This window comes from Streptopelia decaocto, assembly GCF_964273445.1.
Source record: "Streptopelia decaocto genome assembly, chromosome: 2".
In the NCBI taxonomy this organism is placed as follows: domain Eukaryota; kingdom Metazoa; phylum Chordata; class Aves; order Columbiformes; family Columbidae; genus Streptopelia; species Streptopelia decaocto.
Genome location: NC_138655.1, coordinates 13,115,917 through 13,143,096, shown reverse-complemented (window position 1 = coordinate 13,143,096; position 27,180 = coordinate 13,115,917). Strand labels below are relative to the sequence as shown.

At 46.5% G+C, this 27,180-nt stretch overlaps 1 protein-coding gene across 1 annotated transcript; it reads right to left on the bottom strand.

Annotated features, from left to right (window-relative positions):
• Positions 1 to 1,648: 1,648 nt before the first annotated feature.
• Positions 1,649 to 27,180, bottom strand: FBXO32 (F-box protein 32). The gene is made up of 9 exons (XM_082044770.1): positions 26,950 to 27,180; positions 23,665 to 23,777; positions 21,895 to 21,944; positions 21,132 to 21,224; positions 13,664 to 13,757; positions 12,587 to 12,771; positions 8,825 to 9,007; positions 7,518 to 7,661; positions 1,649 to 6,813 (listed from the first exon to the last, which is right to left on the bottom strand). Exons 1-9 carry the CDS (start codon positions 27,063 to 27,065, stop codon positions 6,724 to 6,726), a joined length of 1,068 nt encoding a protein of 355 aa, XP_081900896.1. The 5' UTR covers positions 27,066 to 27,180; the 3' UTR covers positions 1,649 to 6,723.

Here is a 27,180-nt window from a genome sequence, read left to right as displayed (position 1 = left end):
CCTGTGCTGACTGCGTTTCTCCATCTATAAAAGCAAACCCCATGGGGTTATTTTCTTATTTATCCTGTGATGCTGAGCATGGGCGTCTTTCCTGACCCAGCACCCTGTTTTCAGCAGTTGCATGAAAGCAGCAGCACCCTGGGGGTGCCAGGCTGGACCCACCACCCCGGCCACAAAACCTGTGGGTGCTGCCTCCCATGCTCAAGGTCTGTTCTGACTGGGACCAAAGCAATCCAAGGAAAACATATTTAAAAGACATTAGTTTGTTTGTTTTCTACTAAAGAGCACAGTATACTACGCATCAAGAATTGCGAGGGATGAACTGGTGTCTTTCCAGCTTAGGAAGGCCTTTGAACCCATGCAAGTTATTTATAGAGCCTTTTAGAAAACAGCTCTCTCCCATTTCTGCAGTTTTGATGGCAGGAGCAGTTCAGGTTTTGTCAAAAATAAAGCAACCTCCTACACGATTGACTGGTGTTCACCCCACATTCCCTGTGAAGCAGCACTGAACTGAGGATTAGGGAAAGTTGAGGCAAAACTGAGTCATAATATTTGTTGTGTAAGTAGTTCTCAAAATGTATTTTGCCCAAACTCTACTTCTTTATTAGGTTTTTAAGACAAATAGTGAGGGCACTTCAAGGAATTATAGAGGGTGACTTGTTATTGATCAAGGTAGGACCCTCTTCATCTATCCCTGGGCGCTCTTGAGAGGGTGGGGATGTTAACAGCACTAACATGAAAATGGGAAGGATTATAGACAGAGCTCACAGACCCACCCAACACATTCCTAAAAAATATCAAGTATTCCTTTTAAATGATTGTCTGTTAAAATAAGCAACAGTGAGTACGTTCAAAGAAAGTTTCAGTAAGAAACATGTATTAACAACAGCTTTCTTATCCCCTTGTTGAAAAGACTCCAGTCATTTTGTAGGCTGTTCTATGTTTCCAGAGACTTGTATCTGAGGGTACGACCCTCTAACTATACTCCTGAGACACAGCATAACTACAAGAAGACTTACAAAACACTTAAACATACCTTATACGACAGTGCAAATAAAGTTAAAACCAAAGCATCTGCATTTCGTACTTATTTTTGTAGCTGGCGTAGCTTTTATGAGGCTATTTGAACATGATAACTTGTTCCAGCCTATGGCAGATTTCATTTGCCTATTCAACTGTTTTGCCCCTTCAGTGGGCTCCTACTTGCATTCCCTGTGAGCTCAGACCGTTGCAGTCTTGACTAAACAGATGCAACGGGAAAAAAGATAAAAATCAAAGTCATTTGGATAACATGCCCAGAAAAAAAAAAACCCAAAACATTTCAATAAGCCAAGAGTTGGAATTGAAGCTGTCAGATCAGCCTGAGCGCTAGAGATCTCTTCTGAGGCAACAGTCACTCCTGCACTTTGGGAGAGTAGATTCATCAGCATGAGCTCCACGTGAGTACTGTTTTTGCTAGAAGTGAGGGTTCCATTAAGCTCATTTTCCTTCGAGGTACAATGAAGCAACAGCTCTACCCAGAGTGTTCTACTGCTGCAACAACCCGAGTTCTGGATGTTCCTGCACAAGTCTTTGCTTACAGTCACCAGAAGCTCAAGGCTGATAACGTCACCAACTTGGAAGCAATGAAACAACCAACTCTGCGGGGTTCACATTGTTTGAACATTTATTGCAATTCAGTGTCAAAAATGTTTTACAAAAATACATTACTGTCTGCACAGAACAGCTGTAGAAATCAGAGTCGAACATGCAAGGGAAGAAAAAAGTGTGCAAATTTATAATGGAAGGATTTTAACCACACAATAATATTAAACAGAAGTCTTATTATACAAGGGACGCCTTTCACTTCATATCACCTCTAGTTACAACTTTAAGGAAAAGCAAAACAGAACACACGCTCTCTTCCATATATAACTAGATATTTATAATTACTGCAGATTAGTTCCTAAAGATGAGCATATTTGCTATTTGAAATTAAAATGTTCTCTTGGGAGCTGACCTGTTAGCGCTCCATGCGGTGCAGGATGGCTACAGAAACGTGAGTTCCACCCTCAGCTGCCCTCCCAGGAGGAGAAGCAGCACTGCTTGATCAATGGAGGAGGAATCTCTCTGGTGTTCAAGGCATTAATTTACTAGAGAATGCTGTGTCAAGGACAAGATGGATTTGTCCTCCCTCAGGCCAGATCCTGCAAAGCTGATTTGCTATCAACAAATCCACTGGAGGAAGATGTGGGATAGAAATCGGGCGCTGGTAAAGACCCTGAGACAGCCTGGCAGCCCCACGCTGACAGCTGCGTGGATGGTTGGCCACGTCTCCAGAGCCTTTAACAAGCGTCTTTAGGAGCTACGAGCTGAGAAAAGCAGCACAAACAGAACACCAGAGTCCCAAACCTTGGAACAGGGAGTCTTTATCAACCTGACCAGCCTTCAGCTCCCTGAGCTCTGTGTTTTTGCAAACAGGCCAGCTAGGAAGAGTGGCATTTTAATTTAAAGCTACGTCTTTTTGGCAAGGTGCTGATTTGTGGGGAAGCTGTGTAACGGGTTTGTAAGAACAACCGCAGAGGACAACGCTGGTTTGCTGTACCGAGCAGGAGATTAGCGCGAAACAGCACATCTGATTTATTAGCTACATAACAGAATTTGAAATGTTCCTGCCCTAAATTAAATTTTAGCTACTAAGGGCCAAAGAATTTTCTGGGCAGGAAAAGCTGGTTTAGTACCTGCGTTATGTTCTAAAAGGCGATAGCTTCACAAGAGTAATTGAAGTCAAACAGAAATGGGAACACAAACAGTTCAAAACCTGGGGGCAAAGAAAAATAATAAAAAAGATATTCCCATATACAGAAAGTGGCAGGGTGCAATTAAACGTTTACATACAAAGCAAGGTCTTCAGAGCAATACAAGTTTTCCTAATCACTTTACAAAACAAAAGGATCTAGAAACTCCCACAAGAAAAAAAAAGAAACCCAAACAATATAAGAGGAGGTGCACACATTTTATGATCAAACTTTACCATACCATAGTTAGTATAAATGGCTTAAGGTATGTACAGCTGAAATTGTGCCTCTTGAAGTGGCTACCACATTAAAACGAACTCCAAATACCTGCCTCTTCTAGAAAGCTGAAACGGAGATCTCTGGGATCTCTCCCTTCCTAAGCCTCCTCCCCTGCATGGATCTATTTTTCCTCTTCACAGTACCACATTCTACACAGTTGCACTGGTTAACACATGCTCTGAAGATAATGAGATTTCTCCGGATATGCTGGCAGGAGAAATCCCCGAAGAGAGAAAAACCCTCCTTTCCTATAGCATAAGAACTGATGCATGTCTAATGGGAATGCATCAACTAACTGGAAGGTGAAATGTCATTTGAAAAGAACGTTCTACTTCCAAAATACAAGCAAAAAATCTGTTTACCTTTCACTACAGCTTTGCCACAATTGTCTTACAATAAAGAGGTCCTTTTAGCACGAGAGCAGCCTTGCACCATCCTGCCTGGAAGCTCCTGTTATCACAGTTGGTTTTGTTACTCTGCCATGCTCAGCCAAGCAGATGCCTCTGCACTGCTAAAACACTGATCACTTTGTTTACAAGTGGTTAAACTAAGGTATTTGGATGCAAGAGCATTTTGTTTTACATACAAAACACGAGTATGGAATTCACCATAATGTCTCCCTGTACCAGCCACTCCAGAAACAATGAGTCTCTTAAAGAGATCAAGGTCTTATTTGACAGTTGCTGTAGCAGGAGGGTAATGACCGAGGCAGTAACTGAATGAGGCTTATTCTGTTTCTTTTTGTTTAGTCCGTTTTGTTCTCCACTACAATAGTTGCTTGGTTTTGATGGCAATATCCCAGCACCTCACACAAGCAACACACAAGTGTCTGTATATATTTACAAATCATCTTCAGCACTTCGACCCTTTAAGATCTACGCAGTGCGGAGAAATCAGAAAACACGTGAATTGAAGTAAGTTTTATAAATAGGAGCCTCAGCTGCACATTCAGTATGTTGTCAGCATGACCCTGGGCAGAGGACACTGAATAAATTCTGGTCAAGACCAGTGAAGGGCTGGTAGAGGCAATGGCTAGAGCTGAGACATTCCCAAATGGCAGCTAAAAGCAGGGATTTGGTGTCTTGCTGTGCAGGGAATGCACTAGGCTGGATTCAAACCTGAGCTTAAAATTCACCCAGTGTCACAGTCTCACAGTGGATAAATTGTCATCTGCTAAGCACAGACTGGGACTAGGCAGAACCCCCCAGTATTTCATACCGAAATACCGTCACCTCCCCATCACAACAGGCTGGGTCGCTGCGGATGGCAGAGGCAAGACTGAGACAAACCAACCCCCCGACAGAGCTGGAAACAGAAGATGCCAAGGGGCACGGGTCCTCTGACTGCTAGAATCTCCAAATATAGTGGCAATGCTTCACTTGCAGGTTTCTGTCCTTAATGTTCTCATTCACCAAGCCAGATTTCAGCCTCGTTCTACCCACTGCCATCAATGTGAGAATGAAAACTGGCCTCCCTCACTCACAAACATCCCCCCAAACAAACACAAGTTCATTTTTCCAAGGTAGCGGCTTTTAAATCACTTTCAGTTGACACGAATACGACCAGCAGGCTTACGCTTTCCACCCACAGTCAAACTGATGGATGGGGCAGCAACACCAAGACAAAGCTCCCTTATCCCGCACGTGGTTTCCCCTCCTCTCTGGAGAGTGCCAAGCTCTGGGCCATGGTTAAGGGCAACACAGGCTCACCGAGCTCTCTGGAAGAGCAGAAGCTTGGGTTTGCTGTTGGAAGGCAGGAGAAGCGCAGTTCTTGGCAGCATCTTCCTGGTTTTCTCCTTCCAGCCTTCCTCCCCCTCTTCCTGACTGCTCCATCTAGAGGCAGCTTCTTTTCCCTTTTTGCATCTCTTACAATAGTATGCAAAGTGATTTAGTTTGCAAAAATGCAAATACTGTCGATTTTTTAAAAAATATAAAACAGCGGCAGAAAAGTGTTGAAAGTCAGTTATAAAAATGTAAAAAAAGGAACAGAATATTTAACAATAATTAACTCAAGTAGTTCTTCCTGAATTGTCCTGAGTACTCCTCTTCCTCACAATTCTTTGTACATAGTCACACACAGCCCACTGAATATTTACCCTTCCGAGGCATCCTGCTTATATCGTGCACAGAGAAAGTGCTATACAGGAAATCTACTGGCAAAACCTTTCCACTGCAGGTTTTCAAATTGTTACATACGAGCTGGATTCTTCTAGCTCCACTGTAGGGAAAAGTGAAGCGTTGTACGCAACAGAGGAGACTGTGAGCCAGATCACGGCCACAGTGAAGTTTGGAGTTTGACCATTTATTCCATAGGACTGAAAATTTAGCTCTAGGCCAGTGTTAGAGGATCCCATAGAGGTGGTCAGCATTGGAAGCAGAAGGGACTAGGCTTGGTCTTTGAGATGTCCTTGGCACAGAGAAATAACCGAAGATGTCAAGTGCCATGTTGGAAATCCCTCACTCGCCTGGTCCTGACTGCTGCCTTTAGAAAAATGCTGACCTACTTCTTCATGCTGTCTTGCTCATCTCCTGAACCTCCAGGATTCTGAAATCAAACACGATGCTGCCGGTCTTCAGTGACTAAAAAACGCATCATTTCACTGTGTTCAACAGCCCAGTTCTCTCTATATTTTACCAGCTCCAAGATGACCGAATTCACTTGACAGCAGTGCGAATACAGAGCAGTGTGTATGTGGGAAAACTAGGAAAACATGGGCTTGAAGAACCAGATTCTAACCTCACTTGGGATTTCAACCACTGCAATTAACCTAGTGAGATTAAACTCAGTCCTTTGTTTCTCTATAATAGAACTTCCTCCCTTTTAGATAATCTTCATCCTTGTGGCTTCTCTTTTCCCTTTTGCTGAGTCGTTCATAAAACCAACAAGTTAAAAGAGGATGGAGTAAAGTCTTAGGTATTTATATGGTGCCTATCATCTAGGCATTCAAGCACTGAGTAGAGCAAGAAAACTAATGTAAAGAGGTAAGCATTAATACAAGAAAAGATGCTTACTATCACAAACATTTCCCTTTAAATCATTGTACAAAATACAAAAGTTCACATTGTACACTGGATTTTTGTTTGAAAGGTACTCAATCTATTAGAGGTAGAAAGTGGTATGGTGCGATTCTCTTTTGCAAGTAGGCTTGAGTTCTGTCCTACGTATTTCAGAATGTGTCCTTTTTAAAAACACAAAAGTATTATTAAACTTGTCACAGGGATATTTTTCATAAATATTTTTAAATCCTCATATTTATAAATATGTACGCTAAATAAAACCAGATGGAGAAACAGTTCAACAGTCCTAGCCTCATATTGCTTTCTCTCTATTAGAAACAAACCAAAAGAGTTCTTATGGTTTTGGGGCAAATTCATTTTTAACTTCTAAAAACAGAAAATGAAGTTTTTTGCCCTGTATCTTGTACTCTGACCATAAAAAAGGGACGCTGTACAACATGCTGCATTTATACACCAGTCCTACAGAAGTCTGTATTCCTTAAGTGCTGCACGTCAGTGAGCAATTTCACCTTTCATCTCCGAGATCCTCTTGTTTCTTGACTCAGGAGCTTCGAACAAACATGAATATTTACACTATTTACAAATGGAGTGTCCAAGCTCAGTGGCATGAAGCGTCCTGTAAGAATATCGTAAGCTGCGGTGACCCGAGTTCAGAACCTGAACAAGTTGATAAAGTCTTGCGGTGAAAGGGAGGTGGAGCAGGTCTCCGGGTTGTTGGCTGTGCAAGGGTGATCGGTACCCTGGGAAAGGAGAAAACAATTCCATTTAGAGAGACTGCAAAAAAGGTGCCAGAGCATCAGCCAACTTAGCGCTGCCCCTCTGCCAGATGTCTCACTTGTGAATAGACAGAGCAGAGCCCAGAATAATATTTCTATTCTTGTCAAAACAGACAGCTCAGAACTGGGCTTCAGATTTTAGGGGCTACTGGCAAGTCAAGGGAAATAAAAGCAGCAAAGATCCAATTCACAATTTTCCCTTCTCTGTGGGAAGAGAGGCTGGACCCTACCATCAGCTACAGGAGTTTAACTCCAGAGACATGCCTTGGATACCACCACAGTGGCCAGCACATTTTTTGTCCTGGGGGGTTTTGTAGCCATCAGCTCTTGTTCCTGCTAATCCTGCTGCCAGGACCTCCACAGAATGGAGTGGGTGGCAGGAGCTGCTGGCAGCACTAAGATGATCTGCATGCAACCCTACAGTATGGACATCACCCTCCCCGCTCTGGCCTTGATGGCCACTACTCTTGTTCAACACAGAGAAGACGAGATCCTTGAAGCACAGAGGAGAAAGGGTCTTCATAGCTGAGGAAGGATGAAGATATAGGAGAACACGAGGTTATGCAGGCAAAGGAACTGCAGCACGCTAAACCAGCTGCCATCAGAGGAAGCACCGAGTGCCCCGTGGCTTGTGCCCCAACCGAGTTTGTCCCACCAGCACCTCGTACCTTCCAGGAGAGGATGTGGCAGTGCCTGCACAGCTGCAGCGTGTCACCGTACTGCTCCTTCCGTGGGTAACATCTTATGAGCTTGAAGTACATCTTTTTCCAATCCAGCTGTCCCTTGTCAGATAAGATTAGCCGCTTGCGAATCTTAAAGAAAAAAAAAAATTGAAATTGTATTTTTTTTTCCTCTTTAACTCACGTTGTTCTCTCCCTTGCATAAGTTTCATCCTTGCTGGTCCCATAACAGCTCCCTTGTAACACCAAGAAAACTGTTCTGAATATCCAGCTATAACCAGCTTCCTGATGGCAAAGGCCTCACCCAACACCATTATGAAGTTCCATCCCCATTTCACAAATATTACTGTATGAAAGCGTGAAATCCTGGGAGCTATTTCATACTACTTTAGCCACTGTTTCCAGCTGGCAGAACAGCAAGCGTAAGTGCATTTAACAATTTCAGAAGTATTTTGCTTTTTCACTGACTCTAAGAGTCTGTGATTTGACACATTAGCCTGGGAGACACCGGTCTCTCTTTTGGGGGTCATGAGTTGCAGAGGCTGGATTTGAATGTGCTTGTTAATACAAGTAACTTCCCCAGAGTCACTTCCAAAGTCAGATCCAGAGTGAGCAAATACAGCCACATCAGCAGAGAAGCCTGGCACACGGTCCCTGAAGTGCAGAGGTCTGATATGAACACCCCAGCCATTCACCATAAACAGAGAGAGGGATTTTTGTTTGTTTGTTTGTTTTTGAGTTTAGAAGGCCTCAGAGAATTACCAGCCTGCAAAAGGCCAAAGATGTTTACACAGGTACAACATGGGTAGCAGCAAGGCTGTTTTCCACATACTGTCCTGTCACTCACAAAACAGCTCAGAGGGGATTTCTTGCTCTAAAGGGCAAGAAAGTACAACTCATGGCTCATGGACCACATGCACAGATTCTCTGCAATGGTGTCAGTCCCTGGGACGTCGGGGTGATTCCTGGTGCTTGCCTGCACGTTTTCCCCATACACGTGGGGTGAGAAGTAACTACATGACTTGCAGTTGTTACCACCTGGATTATTAGGGTTGAAGAAGTTCACTGTATGACTAATTCCTCAGTCTTTTATTTCCAGGAATCATTGCTGTGGCATGCAAAGCCCTCTACGTAAATCATCTTCGCAGCCATTCTCCTGCCAGCCTGTATTATCAGCTTGCGGCACAGCCCTTAGATCCAGCAGATAGTCAAGTAAGAGAGTGTCCTATGTGTGTTTGTTTATTTGCTAGTGGGTTACAACAAGCAACTAATGGCAGTTACATCTCTGCTTGTACCTGTCTGTCCGTGAAGTGGTACTGGCAGAGTTTCTTCCACAGCAGCCGGTCTTCGCTGAGCACTTGCAGGTCGGGAGCCACCTGACCAAGGCTCACCAGGTCTCTCCCATCACTCAGTCGCTGCATGATGTTCAATTGTAAACACAAGGGCAGGTCAGTCAAAGTGGTTCCTTTAAAGGCAGGCTGGAAGAGACAAACCAAATTGAGCAATTTTAGCTTGCAGTAGAGTTACTGCTTTTTAAGCATTGCTCTTCACATAGAGAATAAGCAGTAGGTCCCTCTTCAGAATAAGGAGACATTTTACATAGAGACATTTGACCACCTGCCCCAGAACAGTCTGAGATACCCTCAAAGAAGGGAACATGTATTTGTATTATAGTAGTTAGAAGCAGACTTGCAGTCTAAGCATCCTTTTCCCCTTCTTTTCCACCCCACATCCATACTTGTGAGACTGCTCCCAGAAGCACCACCACCAGCTTTCACCACAGCAGGACATCGGCTACGTTGTGGTATCAACTGTTAACCATCCAGGTCTCTCTACCCGTGAGGGACACTGGCATTACTTCTCCAGTTCAGTCTCCTGTTACACACATGGCTGTGAATCTCATGCTCTTCTGCCATGTGTTTTAGCTTATGTCGTCACAGGATCCTGCTGTAACCACAGCAGTGGCTGATGAGTACCCACAGCAGGATTTTCCCTCTGCTGGCAAGGCTAACTTCTCCTCTGTGAACACTTGAAGGACCTGCCCCTTTCCCATCAGCTGCAGCCATGGTTTTCCAGGCTGTTCAGCTGCACCAAAGCACATCCTAATCTAAAGAGCCAAAAGCCACCTTTTCCCCCCATCCACCTTGTCTATGTGGGATCCAGGACTCTTTTGCAAGTCCGCATGGCAGCACAGCTCCAGGACAAACTGACCGTGATGGATCAGCAGGCCGTGCACTCGGGGGAACCCAAGGCACACATGGGAGCAAGGCATCAGCAAGAACCACAACCAGGGCTCCAGCTGCTTCAAAACCAGCCGCAGCCTTATTAAGGCAAACAGCAGCTTTTAGGATTGGGCCCCAATGAAGAAACAATGTTAGACAGATGAGCCAAGTTTATCATTTACCCTGTACAGAGATGCTGCTATTTTAAGTCGCAGAGTCACAGCACCCATCTCGCAATTGGCAGAGCTATTAACCATTTCGAACAAGAAGCATGCAGACAACCGTCAACAGAGGAACACTGGACATCCTTCGGCCCCATCTCCATCCATCCCATTGCACGAGGAACTCCACAGGCACAACTAATATGTTTGGACATAATCAGCCCCGCCTTCCCTTCAGCACCCCAGTGACCAGCCTGCTTGGACCACCCACCACTGCCCAGCATCTGCAAGGACCACAGCTTCTGAACCAAGGCATGATTTCTGGCCACCTCCACCAGCCAGACAGGCCTGAGACAACCTCTCCAGAGAGAGTGAACCATCTCTGCCATGTCCAAAGGACATTTCTTTCCATGACAGCTCTAACGCTGCATGCTGAGAGTTAAGCTGCAAGCATACTGCCTGTGACACAGAAACACTTCTTTGGTACAATCCACAAGTCCAGACACAGCATGCCTGCCCATCAGTGCAAACTGAGGTCACATTTTGGGGTAGGGAGAACGCACTGGAGCCTTGGATCACCTCCCACTGATCTCCCTTGCCAGCCTGTCTTTCACATTCTCCTGCACCCTTTCTACACAGAAGCTTCACTGGGGCACAACAGGCAGGATTAAGCTCTTGGGTTAAAAAAAAAAAAAACAAAAACACAACCCAAAACTTACACTTCTGTCTAATTTCTGAAGAAACCAGTATGACTCAAGCAAATCCTTACAGGTTTTCTGAGTCAGTGCCAAAGACTTATCTGCTACTTCTTTTCCCTCAGTACTCCTTTCCAGGACTTTTCAAACATTACTTTTTTTGGAAAAAGAACACAGATTAGATCAGAGAATATGAGGGTGCTGTCACTTTCTGGACAGAGTTTTCTTTTTTTTAAAGCAGCTCTAGCACACAATATTTTTGCAAGTTTTTGTTTGCTTTTTTATTTAGGTTGCAATATGTCACCCCTCCCAGATACACCAGAAGCACTCAGCCCACTGTAAGCAACTGGCTGCACAGAGCTGAGCTTGTTCTTGCTTCCTCTAAACTCGGCTGGTTTTGTTCTAGCTTGACCTGAAGCCAGCTGCAGTGGTGTGAACTTTTTTTTTTCTTTGCAAGCTTGAGATCTATTTTATTTATTTTAGAAAAGTGTCTGTAAACATAAAAGGCAATTCCATTCACAAGCAATATTTTTATTCATTTTTGTCTAGATAGGCAGAGTTCTTTTAAATGCTTCTGTGGTTGTAGGAGTCCCTAGAGGGAAAAATCCGACATTGTATGACTGAGTTGAACAGCAGGAGGTAGGTCCTGACCTGTGGTGTTCTCAGGACAGCAGATGCTGGGGTGGTGCTGACCCTGGCAGAGCCCAGGACAGGGCAGGTCCCCAGCCCACAGACCAGCTGTGCCCCAGGAGCCACCATGCAGCATGGTTCCTGCTTCCCCTGCAGCCCAACACCAGAAGGGACAGCAGAGATGGGGCAGAGACCACCATCAGATCAGACAGTGCTGCTTTTGAAGTTCTTCAAACTCACCAGAACCTCCCAGAGTTCATCTTCTGCTGTGTCCTGCTGCCTGCATTACTCTAAATGAAGGACTGGAATTGTTTCCTGCCATTGCCGGAGAACACAGCCATGCAAAATGATGGAAGCAGGCCCTTTGATTAATTCTTTGCAAATGTCTCTCTGGTTGACCCACCAGGGAAAAAAACTGCCTTTTTTTTTTTGTTAATTTCCTTGGTCTACCATTGGTCTACCCAAGTGGAAAGTTCACAGTGCAGCTCATTGCAGAAAAGTCCTACAAGGTGCACACCAGCACAGAGGTGAGCACTGGGGGAAAGCTCTATTTTTTTTTTCCACCTCCATGCACAGTTACTCCACAGAAATAGTAACGTCTAGACAAGTTTCTGGGCAACTGGTTGTAGGTGTCCTTGCTTGAGCAAAGGGGCTGGACCAGATGACCTCTAGAAGTCTCTTCCAATCTCAACCCTTCTGTGATTCTGTGGAATAAGCTCAGATTTGATTCCCATGCAAAGTCAGGTTAGGAATTTATCAACTAATACATCTTCCCCATCCTCAGACACCGCTGAAAAAACAAATGTTGTGAAAGCAGGACTCGTCCGGCTGGAAAAGGCAGCTCCAGACTACTGGAAGAATCACTGGTATTTGCAGCCAGGAAGCATCAAGTTATGCAGCTATTTGGAAATTTGCATTTAATTTACAGATAAAATCTAAAAACCTCAACTATCTGATAAGCAAGTTTTGAAGGCAATTTCTTAGCTTGAGAAAGACCAAGTTGACTTTTCATACTGAGGCCTAATTGCTCAAGGCTCTTCTTGAGAAGGGGAGATAGTTCCCTGCCCTGCTCTGTCGACCCAGCACTTCAAGGCCACTAAGGAGTCAAGCCATGGTGTGTGACCAGTAACAGCGAGTGTGATCCTGTGTCATGCACATTGAGTTTGAATTAAGGGACACAAGTGATATTATGAATATATCCAGTTATTCTGGCAGCTTTGGGCCCTTCTCCAGCTCTCTGTGCTTGTGCTGGGAGTACAGTGGGTTGCAGTCACCCAACTGGGAGCTCATACATGAGAAGGTTTCATGAAGAAGCCACATTATTTTCAGCCTTTGGGATCTGCGCTTACCCTGGTGATCTGAATGTTGTTCAGTTGCTGCTGCCAGTGGAGAATACTCTCCATCCTGTGGACCCACATGTTGATATTTCCAACCAGGACAGACTTGCCCACCCGTTGAACCAAAGTGCAGAGGGAAGTGTAGAGGGTCTGCAGCAGTTCCCGTATTAGCCTGATGTTCTGCTGATCTTCAAGGACTTTGGAGGAACAACAACAACAAAAAAAAAAAGGTTAAAAACAGGAACTGCCCAAATCCCTTCCTGAATCTACATATTTCTCAGCCAAGTACACAAGTATTTACCTGCTATAACCTCACAGGCCAAGAGAGCCAGCCTGCTCTTTTCTTTTTAGAGGAAAGCACTTCAACATAAGCCAGGCACAGCAGGTTAGACAGCAGACAGAAAGAGATCCTCCCAGGATAAGCAGATGAGACCTGCCCTTTCCGCAGCACTTCCCATTTCCGGCCACTGACAACCAGCCGGCTTTCCCCTCCGATATGTGCAGGTTATCTACCTGCAACTCTTCCCCATCCACCCCAGCTGAGGTGCAGGGAGGCAGCTCCAGATCTCCTTTCTCATTATGTTCATACACACAGGCCACTCAATTCCCAGGCTTCATTCAGAGCTAAAGCATCAGGGAGGAAAGTGGCACATCTCAACCACAATTCAGCCCCCAAGCAGGTGAAGACAGCCCTTGAGCTTCCTTCTCCTCCAGAGCAGCGGGAGTGCTTGATACAGCAGACAAGGTGGCAGAGGAGGCTGCAGATGTGCCAGGCTGGGGGCAGGAGCAGCCGGTCTCCTCTGCAGTCAGAAACAGGACCCGGTAGGATGCAGAAGGGGTGGTGGTGAGGAAAGTTGCAGAAGGAGGAATCGCCTCCCCGGTACCTACCGGAATACAGACATTTCTTCCCACTCCCCCCACCACATGGTCCTTCACGGAGGGAAAGCAGAACCGCACGACAGAAATAAGCAGCAGTGCCCCCTTCACTCATCGCGTGTTGCCTGACTGTTCGTGAGGATGTGGTTCACACCGAGCACAGCAGATTAAATCAGCCTCCCCCTCCTCCACCTCACTGCTTCTGTTTCTTACCTTTCTGCACCACTTTTTCCAAAATGTTCATGTAGTTTTTCTGGGCAATGCCACTCAGTGACGTCAGCTGCGACTTTGCTATCAGCTCCAACAGCTGTGGATAAAAATAGAAGTTGCAAGCCTTAGAGCACACAGATACCTTTCTAATCTTAACTCCTGGTCACATGACACAGCAAAACAGTCCAGAGACCTGTTTGCTGCTTGAAAATAAAAGGGAGACAGAACAACAGAGCAAACTAATGCAAAGGGAGAGGAGAGAAGAGGCCAAACAATTAAATCTGTATCAAGAGAAGCTGGGGAAAAAAAAAGGCATACTAATGATCTTTGGGGAAAAATAACCACACACACAAACCAAAACAACAAAAAAACCCAAACAAAACTTGATTTCATGGTTCAGAGATGCAGAGAAACCACAGAGCAGAGCTCTGACTGACAGGCTCTATTCACACCAAGGGAACAACGGGTGTCCAACGTCACCGTCCTTCACTGGGGCATAAACAAGCAGTGTCATCAGGGAACACGAGCAAATGCCTGTTTGTATGAGGATGTTATTGATGGGGCATTAATGAGAATCAGACTCCACAATTTACGTCAAGCTCTGAGGTTGCATGGGTTTTGTCAGAGTGCTGTCACCACGACAGAAAGGTTAAGCACTACAATAAAACCAAACCCTCCCGCAAAGAAACCCCCGTTCCCCCAAGGTTTCCTTCTCTCTGTTCAGCTCTCACAGCTGCAACACCAAACCACCTCTCCCTGTTTGTCCTGTTCATTTGTTAACCTCTCCTAATGGAAACTTCTTTTACTTTCAATTAGGATTTGCTTCCCACCACCGATCTGGCTCATATACAAGCTGAATGCTGAATTTGGGCCGGAGTTGCTGAGGGAAGCATTTCCCGCAGGGAGGATGTTGCCCTCTCCTCCCCAGTTCTCTACCACCACCAGAACAGACGTGGAAGTTTCCCGTGGATCATGCTCTGCAGAACATGTGGCCTGTGATCTTCCAAGCCTCCCTCCCTTCCCCCAGCATTACATAAATACAGGCTGTCCACGTGTCAGTCCATTTGTTTGGGATGTACATAGCCTTCTGTTTTAATTTAGAAAGGAAAGGAAAAACCTTTTATGCTACAAATCAATCAACACGTTACCACATGACTCGCTTATTAATCCTTTATCATCTGCAGCTACGCTATCCTGTTGCTGGCACTCCAGAGAAGGTGCAACTACTTGTGTCAAGTAACTAAGATGGCTTTTGACAAGACTTGATAAGTCATGAGCTGAACTGTTCCCCCTGCTAGAAGAATGACAGGAATGTATCCAAAAAATCACCGGCAGCTTGCCATGAAGCGGGGACCTCTGGGAGAGGCATTGCTGCAGTCATTCCCCTGCTCTCCCTGTCTCTGGTGCTGCACGAGTAACGGCCAGTTTGGAGCAGTGAAGCCTCCTGGAGTGACCCATCCCTTCTTCTGTTTAATTTCCATGCTAACGACATCATCAGGTGGTTTTGAGTTTACATTCTGTTAGTGCTTTTCACAACTGAAAGAAAACAAGACGAAAAAAGACCTGTGCTAACCCCCATGAAGGGCAGGCTGCCTGTGTTCTTGGCTCATTTCAGGGAAACAAGAGATGCAGGAGAGTTGGGTCATGTTTGGTGCGCCGGTATCAGCAGGTCTTCTCGCTGTATCACCTAGACTGAGACCACAGGGACTAGACACTGTTAAAAATAAGGCAGTGTGCAAAATGTTTGGAAAGTTTTAAAGTATTTTCTTAATTTCATTAAATACTGAAGGGGAAAGAAAAAAAAAAAATCCATGTCCTGAAGTAGTATGTAATACTCTGCTTACACTAAACTATTTGGCCTTCAGACCTTTGATCATAGCAAGCAACTTGCCAGACTCCATCTGTACATTAGCCACACAGGCACCCAGATCTGCTCTTCTGTGCATAAACAAGGGCTGTTTCCAGCATGCACCGCGCTGAACTGGCACAGGGACAGCTTCCTCCAGCCTGGGCGTTCGCAATGCTGTGCCCATTACTGAAAATGCCAAAATGCTCCCAGCGATAAGCATCACATAATGCAATACCGTTAAAGTGAGGCGCCAGGGCCATTCTTGAAGAGGAACAGGGATTAAAACCTCAGTTCCTTGAAGAACGCTAAATTGGTACAAAATTAATTTAGCCAAAGGAATAGATTCAAATTTGCCTTGTCTGTGTTTATCAAGGTTCAGTTTACATTCAGTGAACCAGCTCAGATATCGTGTGACCTCCCTTCCCCTGCAGCAATAAACACAGGATGAAATTCCATATGAAAACTATGTTGTGGACACTTCTAGGACTACTCCAGTCCCCAGGGACCGCTGGCTGAAGCAACTGGCTAGCCCTCCAAACCAAAATACAGTTCTTATTCTTCTGTGCTCATGTAATACATACAAAAAAAAAACCTAAAAAAAACCCCAAAAAACCCCAGGTAAGCAACACAGTTCCTCCATGCCTCATGTGCTCCGGTGTATTGAGGGTCTTTTCATATTGGCACAGACCCAGCCAAGTAGGTTCTCAGTTAATGGACTGCCAGACTGGGGTCTACAGCATTATTTTAAAAAATAATTCAATATCTCCACTTGCATAATACAGACTAAAAGCAGACTGATGAATTCAGATTAGTGCTGAGTAGGGTAAAAAGGCTGGAGAGCTGCAAGCCTGTGCTCTGATGCGGTTGCATTAAGTCCAGCCCACGCTCAACTGAGAGGGACAGATGGTAGGAGAGAGTGCACAGGGAAAGGTTAAGAGCAATTTGAAAAGGCCTGCTTTTCAAGACCACTAAGTGATTGCATTCTGGCCGATTTTAACTGGAGTCCGCAACACCTCTGGTAAACAGGGCATTAGATCCCAATTCACACTCTTAACTCCCCAGAAGCTGAAAAGGTGACCTGGTAGCTTCCCCAGAAAATCCTTCCTACCGCCTCGCCTGTATTTTGTTTGTTCTCAGAGGTCTGCCAGAGCCACAGAGAAAAGGCAAGAGATGCAGTGGGTTTTTCCAGAGGCTCTCCAAAAGTGGCAGCATCTTCCACAGCACGGCAATAACCTGCTCACCTACCCACAAGCGTGATAGGGCTCCTGCTCAAACCTCACTAACCATCCATTTACAGCAGTCAGTGCAATGAGCCACTTGGCTCCAGGAGCAGAGCAGGTCCTCTTTGTCCTCCTCCCATACACATAAGGAAAAAAAACAAGCAAAACAGTGCCAGGTGGCAGGGAACAAGGGGCTGTTTCAGGGCCATGAGAACGTGCTGCTCTGCACAGCATTGCTGAGACCTGTGACAGCCAGATGGCACTTCTGCCACTCAGCTCAACACCAAGGTGTCCAGGTAATCCATACCCCAAATAATCCACAGCTGGGGGCTTATGGCACACAAAGCCAAAAAAATCCTCAGCAGGCCACCTGCACCAAGCAGGAGAGTGTTGCCCTGCCTCAAAAAGAGAAATGCTTTGTAATGATTAACATCACAAGTCTCTAACTACTGAAGTATAAATTCCCCTTTGAATACCCCACAGCAGCTATAGGGAAGCTGGACTGCACCCTGCTCCTCCTGGTTGGGGATGTGGCTCCTCACATGTGGACCCCTTAGAGAAACACACTGCAATTAAAAACCCCTCCTCCAGCCTCTCCTTGCTCTCACAGGCCTTCACTTTCTGTGGCTGAAATGTCACCTCGGCTTTTGGCTGGGAGATAGAGCAAGAGCAGGGCAAGTTATAATGATCTACAGCACAGGTGTTGACAGATCTCCATGACACAGCACGAAGATGATATTCTTTCAGCACAGCATAAATCCAGCACTCCCAGAGCTCGCTGCTATAAAAGCTTAAGAAATAAATTTAAGAGACTATGTTAGCAGGCTGCACACTAAACTAGATCATGTTATTCTAGAAGCAGTGCCCATGCAGCTTAACCTAAGTTTTTATGATCAGAAACAGCACCTTCCCTTGAGACATCACTACACAATTGTCCCATGACAAATCTTCCTGAAAGAAGCAGCCTGCAAAACTTCACTGTCATCTGAACAGTGTTCCCAAAGGAGAACCAACAAGTTCTGAGCTGCAGGCATTTCTGTCTCTGCTGATTATTACTTATGCTTCCAGTCTATTCAATAAATCTGTAAGACCAGAAAAACCAGGACTGCTTCAAGACCAAGAAGTAGTTTGGGTTCCTCCGGGTCAATCCTGCACTTCCTTACAAGCTCTAAAAAAGGAACATTGTCCTGCAACACTTAGGCAGTTCAAGTGATGAGCAAGGATCAGGTCACAGCATCAACACCTATACTTAGCACTTCCAGCCCTATATCAGCAGACTATCAAGACAAGATGGATGTTGGAGGAAAATTTCTTCCACTTTAGTCACATGAACTCACTTGGCTACCGCTGATGGTATTTACTAATGAAAAATACCTGCCAAGCTTCGTGCAGCTCACACTTCCACCTCACTTAAGGTGCCCACTTTATCAGTGCACCATTAAAAACTCAAAAGAACTTAGTTTGGGTATCCCTTAAGCAGCAGACACTTCTGTATGACGAAAAAAAATCAGCACTGAAAACACTGTAGCACCTAAGTTCAGAGAAATTCAGAAAGGAATGCTTTGAGAAAGGCAAGTTGATGTTCAGCCTGAAAGCCCATTTTGCTCTCAGCAGTGATATAGCTTATTTCTCCATAGGGCAAATTTGGGTGTAGCCAGCAGAATCCCAAGCCTGCAGCTGTTTCTCTCTTTTTTTTCCCCTACAGACATCCTCATATTCTCCCCCTGCCTCCAACTCTAAAATTCCTTCCTTGGAAAGCATTTGCTTGATGAACTAAGTAGTGTGACATTAATCAGATACCCTGAGCAATGAGTGGAAGTAGAGAGAACAAGGAGAGGGAGGGAAGGGAAAAATGTTTTGCCTGCCAATGTTCAAGGCATTTTCCATGTGACAGATTGCTCATCTGTGTGCTCTCAGAGGTCTGCGATTTGCAAAGGACCATAAACAAGATCCGCATCTAGGCAGAGCTTTTAATGAGTAAATTTGGTACATGAGGCATTTTATGAGCTACTATCCACCGGAGACTTGGCTGATACAAGCCTTTCATTTTAAAAAGTCAGTTTTATATTTGATCCATGGTACCAGTTTTAATATCTTCTTTAATCTGCCAAACCGCAAGTCAGCCTCAATTATAAAGCTTCATACTTCTCAGCAGTGCTGTATCATTAAAACTACTGGGGGAAAAACTACTCTTAAAAGCTCAGAAGAGAGGTAATTTGTTGAAACAACGACACACGCAACTTCATACAGAACACTGGTATTTTGGATACACAGTAGATTTGGGATGCTTTTATTAAGTCCTCATGGGAACAAGGGGGAAGGAAGAAAAGATCAGCCTGAGCCTCCCTACCAGACCACAACGACTTGACTGAAATTTGAGTTTACTCTTAAAATTAATGGGACTTCTGCTCAATCACTGCAGTCCCATGTGAGACACACACTGCCCAGGGCTGAGCAGCAGAAGCCCGTCACGTGGCACAGCACAACCTGAGGCCACGCTTAGCTCAGGCTCCTGGAGTTCTTAGTTGTCATAAGACAGTAAGTCTGCCAAAGGGATATCTGGAGCACCAGGTACAGGTTTTGTTTTCCTCTTTTATATTTGACAGCCTTGGCATGAACTGTTCCTTCCACAATAATCCCCCTGAAGATGACAGGACAGTGTGCTTATATATCTGGTATCAGAAAACACAGAGTACCTCAGCACTCGTGATCACCTTCTCCACACAAGTGGGAAAACAAGTTGTCCCAGGACCAGCAGAGCTGCAATAGCCCAAGTTTCCATGGACTTGTATCCCTCTTTGCCTCCCCCAGCACACACAGTCCTGGCCACCACCCCTGCAGTGGGACATCAATGTGACTGCCAGTGACCTTCCGGCACAGGGGGTGGGTCATCACAGGCTCCTTGTCACCTAGACAACAGGTGAACAAGCCAAGGTGAACTTGCTCAGATCATTGGACCTCTTGGAGAGGGTCCAGTGGGCCATGGAAATGATCAGAGGGATGAAGCACCTCTTCTATGAGGAAAGATTGAGAGAGCTGGGGTTGTTCAGCCTGGAGATGACTCCAGGGAGACCTTATTGTGGCCTTTCAGTACTTAAAAGGAGCCTATAAGAAAGATGGGGACAGACTTTTTAGCAGGGCCTGTTACAATAGGATAAGGGGGGATAGATTTAAACTAAAGGAGGGGAGATTCAGACTAGGCATGAAATTTTCTTTTTACAATGAGTGTGGTGAAACACTGGCCCAGGTTGCCAGTAGATGCCCCATCCCTGGAGACATTCAAGGCCAGGCTGGACAGGGCTCTGAGCAACCTGATCTGGTTGAAGATGTCCCTGCTCATTGCAGGGGGTTGGACTGGATGACCTTTGAAGGTCTCTTCCAACCCAACCTATTCTATGATTCTATGATTTCTTCTCCAGACACTTTTCATGACATTTGACTCTGCAAAGGGAAAGCAATACCAGTGCTGCTTGCACCAGAACCTAAAACCTGAACAGCTGGTGCCTCACCAGTGATCAGCTGCTGATGAGATGTGAAAAGGAGCTGTTTATAAACAGCCTCAAGTTAATAACAGGTTTTTTCTTAAGCTTATCGAATTCCAAACCTTGATAAGCATTCTGAAATTTGAGATCAATTTGCAGAGATCACATGCACATAAACATACAGCCCTCAGGACAGTAGTTCCCCCAACCACTACCACCCCCTTTGGCCACCCAGAGCCAAAAGAGAAGTTCTGATCTGTTATGCAAAGCCAGAGCATGGGGAATATGAGGCTAATGACTCCTTCCTACCAACTAATGGTGTCAGGACTAACCTAATGCTTCAGCCACTGAAACTGCTGCCAGTCACACAGAACTAAGGGTAACCATGACCCTTAACATAGAAGCTAAGATCAGTGCCTCCAAGAGGTTCAGTCCATCCTCCCATTCCCAAAACACTCAGCTCCCTTAGAGTCTCTCCTGTATGACTTCAAAAGAGACAAAGCTCCAAGGAGCTGGAACCTCCTATGCAAAGAGGTCCCCACTGCTCTATGGCTTCTGCAGAGAGCCCATGCTCCTTTTGGGGCTACAGGAATGACATTGAGATGCTGAACTGAAAACTGAGGAATTAGAAGCTAAGTTTTCTGGGTTTCAGAAGTGAATTTCACAACTGAGAAGTCATAGGAATGCTAGACTAATGACAGCCCATCTACATTACCACCACCTTCCTCCCTCTCCATTTTAACAGATCGAAGAGGCGGTTTTGGGCATTGATCCACAAAACTTCCATCAATTACTTTGAGAAAAGCCCAACACCCCCACTCACATGCTTGGATCTCTCTTTACCAGTGCTTCCCATCAGCCAACTGGTGCTCAGTCCAGAGCCTCCACCACAGCAAAATAAACCCCAGCCCTTCACTCACCCTCACAACATAGTTGAATCGCCTGGAGTCCAGGATAGCGCTGGAGAAGTCAAGTCGGTTGAAGGCTTCTCCCAAGGTGCAGTAACCATGGCGCTGAGAAGCAAAAAAAAACCATCTGGGTCATGTTTTGACAGACATGAGTCCAGACAGCACTGTGAAGACATGACCCAGGGCAACTTGATTTAGCAAGCTAATGGGTACAGAGCATGGGACCAGCTCACAGCCGGAGAGGGCAGCCCTGTCTCCCGCAGAGCTGCGCTTACTGACGTCAAGAGTGGGCACAGACCAATGTAGATTGTGGTAGTTTCCCAAGAGTGACCTGAACTCTGCTCATGACCCATCAATTTACAGGTGAGAACGAGCCGCACATTCCAGGGTTCAATATACAGTGCAGGTTCAGAGCGGCCTCGTACAGCCACTTCTCTCCATGAGCACAAGCTGTTGTGATGAATTCCAATGATTTTCCATGTTAGGACTGTACTGGGTGAAAGCCAAGAACAGTATTATGGCTTGGTCTGCAAATGGCTTTTTTTTTTTTTAAACTGAGGGAAGCAAACAAGTCATATTTTAAACACATGTACAGAACCTTGTACAGCAAGCCCTGGCTCCCTGATTGGGGCTTAAAATCATTACTGAAATTCCAACCACAAGCCAGATCTTCCACTTATCTTAAGAGCTTCTGTTGATTTATATCAACATAGGCTCTTCCACTGCTTGGAAAAAACAGTAGAAAAGGGGACAAAGAACCTATGGAGGTACTCACCTCTTTTGTGCTCCCCTTGTGAACATAGATCCACTTCTCCTGGTGGAAATCTGTTTGGACAAAGACATTTTGCTCAGTTAATCCTCCACCTTGCAGAGGGCTGGATCTCTGTTCTGCTCTCAACACCTACTGCCCTTTTAGTGCAAATTAAGTTATTTTGTGTTTACACCACCACACTTGAAACCAAAACTAGTTACTTGCTCAGCTGCTTTGTTTCCATACTGCTTCATTTGATACTGCAGCCCTGAGCCTTAGAAAAGGCTTCTGTTTCAATGACACAGCTCAAGACTGTAAATGTTTAATCTGCCAGCCACAGATATACCATAGCACCTCCTCGTCTATGGTCCCAGACAGTAAATGTGGCTGACAGCCAGGTTTTGTTGTTATTGATTTTATTAACTATTCATTACCTTGGTTACAGGCTTGGGATTGAATGTCAAATTTGAAGTTGAGCAAAAATGTCATAAGACACCAGGCATGTGGGAGAGAGCTTTTAGCAGTGAGGTCAGGCTCAGAGGAGCATGCTTGTGCTTGCAGCTAACTTGCTAAAAGAAAAAACCCTATTTGGGACCAAATTTTTCCTATTTCTACTAGCCTCTCCCTTCCCTCAGAAATGGGAGTTGTCCCATCCACTCCCCAAAATAGCTTCCCTGTACCCACCACAGGCTGCTAACTGGGTTTGCTGTTAGAGCAAGGACTTTTCTGCAGCTATGCTGCTCAACCCTTCTCCCACCCCATTCTCACAGAGGCTTTTGACCTTTCTCTTCCACCACACACTGGCAATTCACTAGCTCGAGTAAGAAAAATTCTCCTCCCCATCCTGCTGGACTCCTTTTCTTAAAGGAAATATTGTGCTCTCAGAGTATTTTTCCACCTAAGGATGCAGCAATGTACTCCTGCCTGGTACTGTGAGCCCAGGGACAAACCCAGTCTTAGTTACAGGCACACAGACCCAGCGTTGGGCCCTTTTAAATAGTAGGTCACAGCACAATCCAGCCAAAAACTGTCATGGTAACATTTGTTTGTTCAGAGAACCGAATACACAGAGGGGCCCGATTTTGGCATCAGTTTCCAAAATCCTGGGGGATGCACAATGAGCTAATAGTAGTGTGGGAATCATAACTCATTTCCTCTGTGTATATTTACATTTGTAGCCTTCATGTCTGACTCCAGTACCTATCTTGCAATCAGACCAACGCAGACCTTGCTGTCCCTGCAGGCTCCCCCGAGCCCTCCCCAGCACGAGACCCCGGCTGCTCGCTGTGCACACAGGAAGATTTCAAACCTTCTATTGTTCTGAGCGAGCTGAAACCTTATTTCATTTTTCATGCACTCCGCACACAGCGATAGGATCAAAGCTTACATTCAGGCTTGTAGCCTCCAGTAATGTAGATTAGTACTCAACATGCATATGGGAGGAAGAATAAATTTAGCCTGTTGTGCACAAGGAAGTCTACAGGGGGAAAAAAACCTGGAACTGGTTCATTTGAATGTACCATAGGAAAAAATTACCCTCCTTCTGATAAACACAAATGACAAAAATTTGAACATAACAAGCAGAACTCCTCAGAGCAGGGATTACTAAAAGGGGCATAAATCTTCACATTAAACTGTATCCAAGTTCTCTACTTTGGTCAAACATGGGCGCAAAGCCCTTTGAGACACTCTGGAAGACTCCTCATCCCCTGTACAAAAGCCATAGATCTGAAGCATTTTCCATTCTTTTGCAGCAACTTTTATTTAAAAAAAAAGCCCAAATAGACATCTTACATTGAATCTTGGTTTTGTTATTCAGCAGGTCTTTTTTTCTCTTCTTGGCAGCAACGTCATAATTCAGACTGTTGAAGAGATTCTCTTTGTTGTGATCATCCTTCTTACAGAAACTGTGAATGACACAAAGCAAGGATTATGTTTATTTCTGCACTCTGCTGAACACTATGTTTCCTGCAAAGAGAAAATACACAGGTTTTCCTTGTGAGCTCCAAAGCTGCCTCCTTCCAGGCTGCTCAAGAAGTCTGCAGGCAGTTTTTGCATCCAGAAATGGTATCTTTAAATGAGCCTCTGGTGTCTCATTTCTGTGCTAAAATACCCAAACCAGGCAGCAGCAGGTAATGCAGATGGCACTGTTAGTACTGGGACACTGCTTGGCCACATTCCTTTCCTCCTTTCAACCAGTTTCTATGTTTAAATAACACCATATCCTCCTACTGTAGGTTGTAGATTCCTCTGAGCCAGTCAGATTTCTACAGAAGGGCATATTCAGACATCTGAGGACATATATATATATATATATATGTGCACTCAAAACATTTATTAACAAAAGAGTCCCTACACAACATTCTTCCAAGCTTACAGGAAAAGCGTAGCTGAGGTTCAGACTTGGCCAGTGGTTTTCCAAATGCCACACAGTAGTGACTGTACAAATTAAGAGCTAGTATCTCTTGTCCAAGTACACCCATCTTCTGCATTTGCTGGAGCTCTGCTGTAACTATATAATTAGTGAAGGAAGCTATAACTGCTTATTTTCTTTGAGGCAATAAAAGTCCATCTATAAAGACTGTGCATCAACATCTCCATGTTCTGCAGATCCAAGCAGCAATGTGAAACCGAGAAGCCTCTGAGCAGCCACAGATCCCTGGGGTGGCAGGGAGAGGCAGCACCCACCAGGGGCTGCAGGCAGAGTCCCCTGCACACAGTGTGCTGCCTGGAGAAGGCAGGTGATGCACCCAGGAGAGTGAGCCAGAGCCACCCCACTGCCCTAGCAGGTTGCAATGGATGGGAGAGTGGCTGCCTGCAGGTCTAAATTCAAAGAAGGGTCCCAGGCAGGGTCTAACTAAACTCAAAGAGTGGCCCTGGGCACCTAATGCACCTCTGAGCTGCTGTGGCTGGGACATCACTGGAGCTGTGACAGATGCTGAGACATGCTGCTTTTCACAGCGCTGGGCAAGCTGCCTCTGCGACAGCCGCAGGGACCCATACACAGCCACACTGCTTCCTCTACAGACCTCATATTTACACTGTTTACCCTCCAAAAACAATGCAACGGTAGTACCAACTCACACCTCCAACAGCTATTCAGCGCAGGCTCCCGCAGAGTGAAAAGCCACAGGACAAGACTCCTTGTTTCCCCCTACTGATAACAGGATCACCAGCCCAGGCCCACAGCCAGGAGAGGGAGGTTTGCTGTCTGTCAGCACAGCCACATCACCAGCATGCACACAATCAAGTGACCAAGTCAGTGTGTCAGCCCCATGAGAAACATGGACCTCTTCCAGCAGGTCCAGATGGGTGCTTGGCACCTGCACATGGCCCCAGAGGTGGATGAAGCCTCCCCCAGCTCCAGGGCCCCACAAGCCTCAGGTCCCCCTTCCCACTCCAAGGTGCCCCTTGCAGGGCATCACATCAGCAGGGAGGGCACTGCTGCTGCTCCACAACCACCCTGCAGTAGCAGAGACAATACCAACAACATTCACAGCAACAACAGCTTGGAGAACCAACCACTCCTACCAGCTGGAGCTAGCACAGAAGAACCTAAACGTGAGAGCAGGACATCTCAGCTACACATTTCCCCCATCCATGTGGGGGACCAAACCCCGAGAACAGAGTACAGCAGTAAGGAAGAAGCATTTTGGAAATGTTCAAGCTCATATTTTATCAGGGTTGCACAAAATCAGTAATAGGCCAGTTTAACATGCCCCATGCAGTGGCAGAATCCAAGCCCAAGAGCACAAGACAGATCTGCTTTAAATCTTACATGTGTCAACAGCACACCCTTGACTGTTGACTTCCTACTGAATGACTCTGTAATCTGAAACCTTCATAACAACAGCAGTGGACAAATTCCAGTATGAGAGGCAGATTATTCCCCAGTTTATGTACTGCTAAGTTTCCATATGCTTCTCCAAGGCATCTTGACAGGTTGAACAGTTGGGCACCAGGACCAGGGATGGCAATGACCTCAGTCTTGGGCCAGTGTGTCACCTGCTCACTTTTTAATGGGAAAAAAGAGATGTATAGACCTGTGCCAAACTCTGTATTCCCAACACAGTCACACTATCATCAGCCAGACATTTTTCTTCCTATTTACATATCAGATGCTTTGGATTCTAAACTTGATTTTTATTTACAGCTTGCATAGAAGAGGGCAAGAGATAGAGACCTGCTACATTAACCTTCTCACACAATAACATCTCAGCAGTGCTTCACAGAAAACCCGTTTCCTCCAAGTCTCTTTGTCGTGGACGTTCCTGACCAAGCCCTCAGCCCGGTCCCAGCAAACACAAACCCGCCTGTACACAGCCGAGAACAAGATGCACACGGAGAGCTCGGTTTGGACAGGAGCGATCCGGGCAGAGCCCATCCCACCCCCGCTGCTGCCAAGGCCTCCTGCCCGCAGCTCCGCACCAGCCGGGGGGTTTTGTTGTTGTTTTGCAGCCCGATTAGTCAAGCAGCACGCTAGGGACATTACTCATGGCCCGGGGAAGGTCAGACACAACAGCCTTCTCCGGCCACAGAGCCGGGCCGCCCGACAAAGGGCTGTTTTGGGGGGAGGGAAACGGGAGACACCTCCGGAGCCCCCCAGGAGCCGCTCAGCGATGCTCCCCGAGGGCACAACGCCCGGGCCGCGGGGCAGCGGCTGTTCGCACCTTCTCCACCCCATCCCGCAGCCGCAGGAGCGGCCCGGCCGCCCAGGGGGGCGCAGCCTCTGTGCCCAGCCGGCCCGGCACCCGCAGGGGGTGCGGGAGACCCGTTTGGGGTTCACAGCAGGCCCGGGGGAAGCCGCCGAGCCTCTCCGTCGACAGCCCCAGTCGCCTCCGCGGCGGCAAGGCCCGTGGTTACCGGCAGGCCCGCACGGTGACCCCTCACCACCACCAGCCCGCGGTGCCGCGCGGCCCCGACCGCCCCCGGCCCAGGGACGCGGCCCCGCCGCCACTCAGCCCCCACCCCCCGCCCCAGCTCTCCCGCAGCGCCACCGCACCGCGGCGCCCCCTGGCGGCCCCGGCGCGGGGTAGGGGGGTACCAGGAGCGGGGTCGCGACCGAGCCGCCCGCGGTACCTGCTGATGTCGGCGACATAACCGCCGCTCTTTTCGTCCAGGAAGCGCGTCCAGCCGTCGGCCGTCTTCACCCAGTTCTGCCCGGGGGAACGCCAGTCCTGCCCCAGGAACGGCATGGCGGCGGGACGGAGCGGGACCAAACCCGGGAGGGAGACGAGGAGAGGCGGCGGAACCCGGACACGGTAACACGGTGGGTGCCGGTGCGGCGGAGCTGCAGGCGCGGCGCCGCTC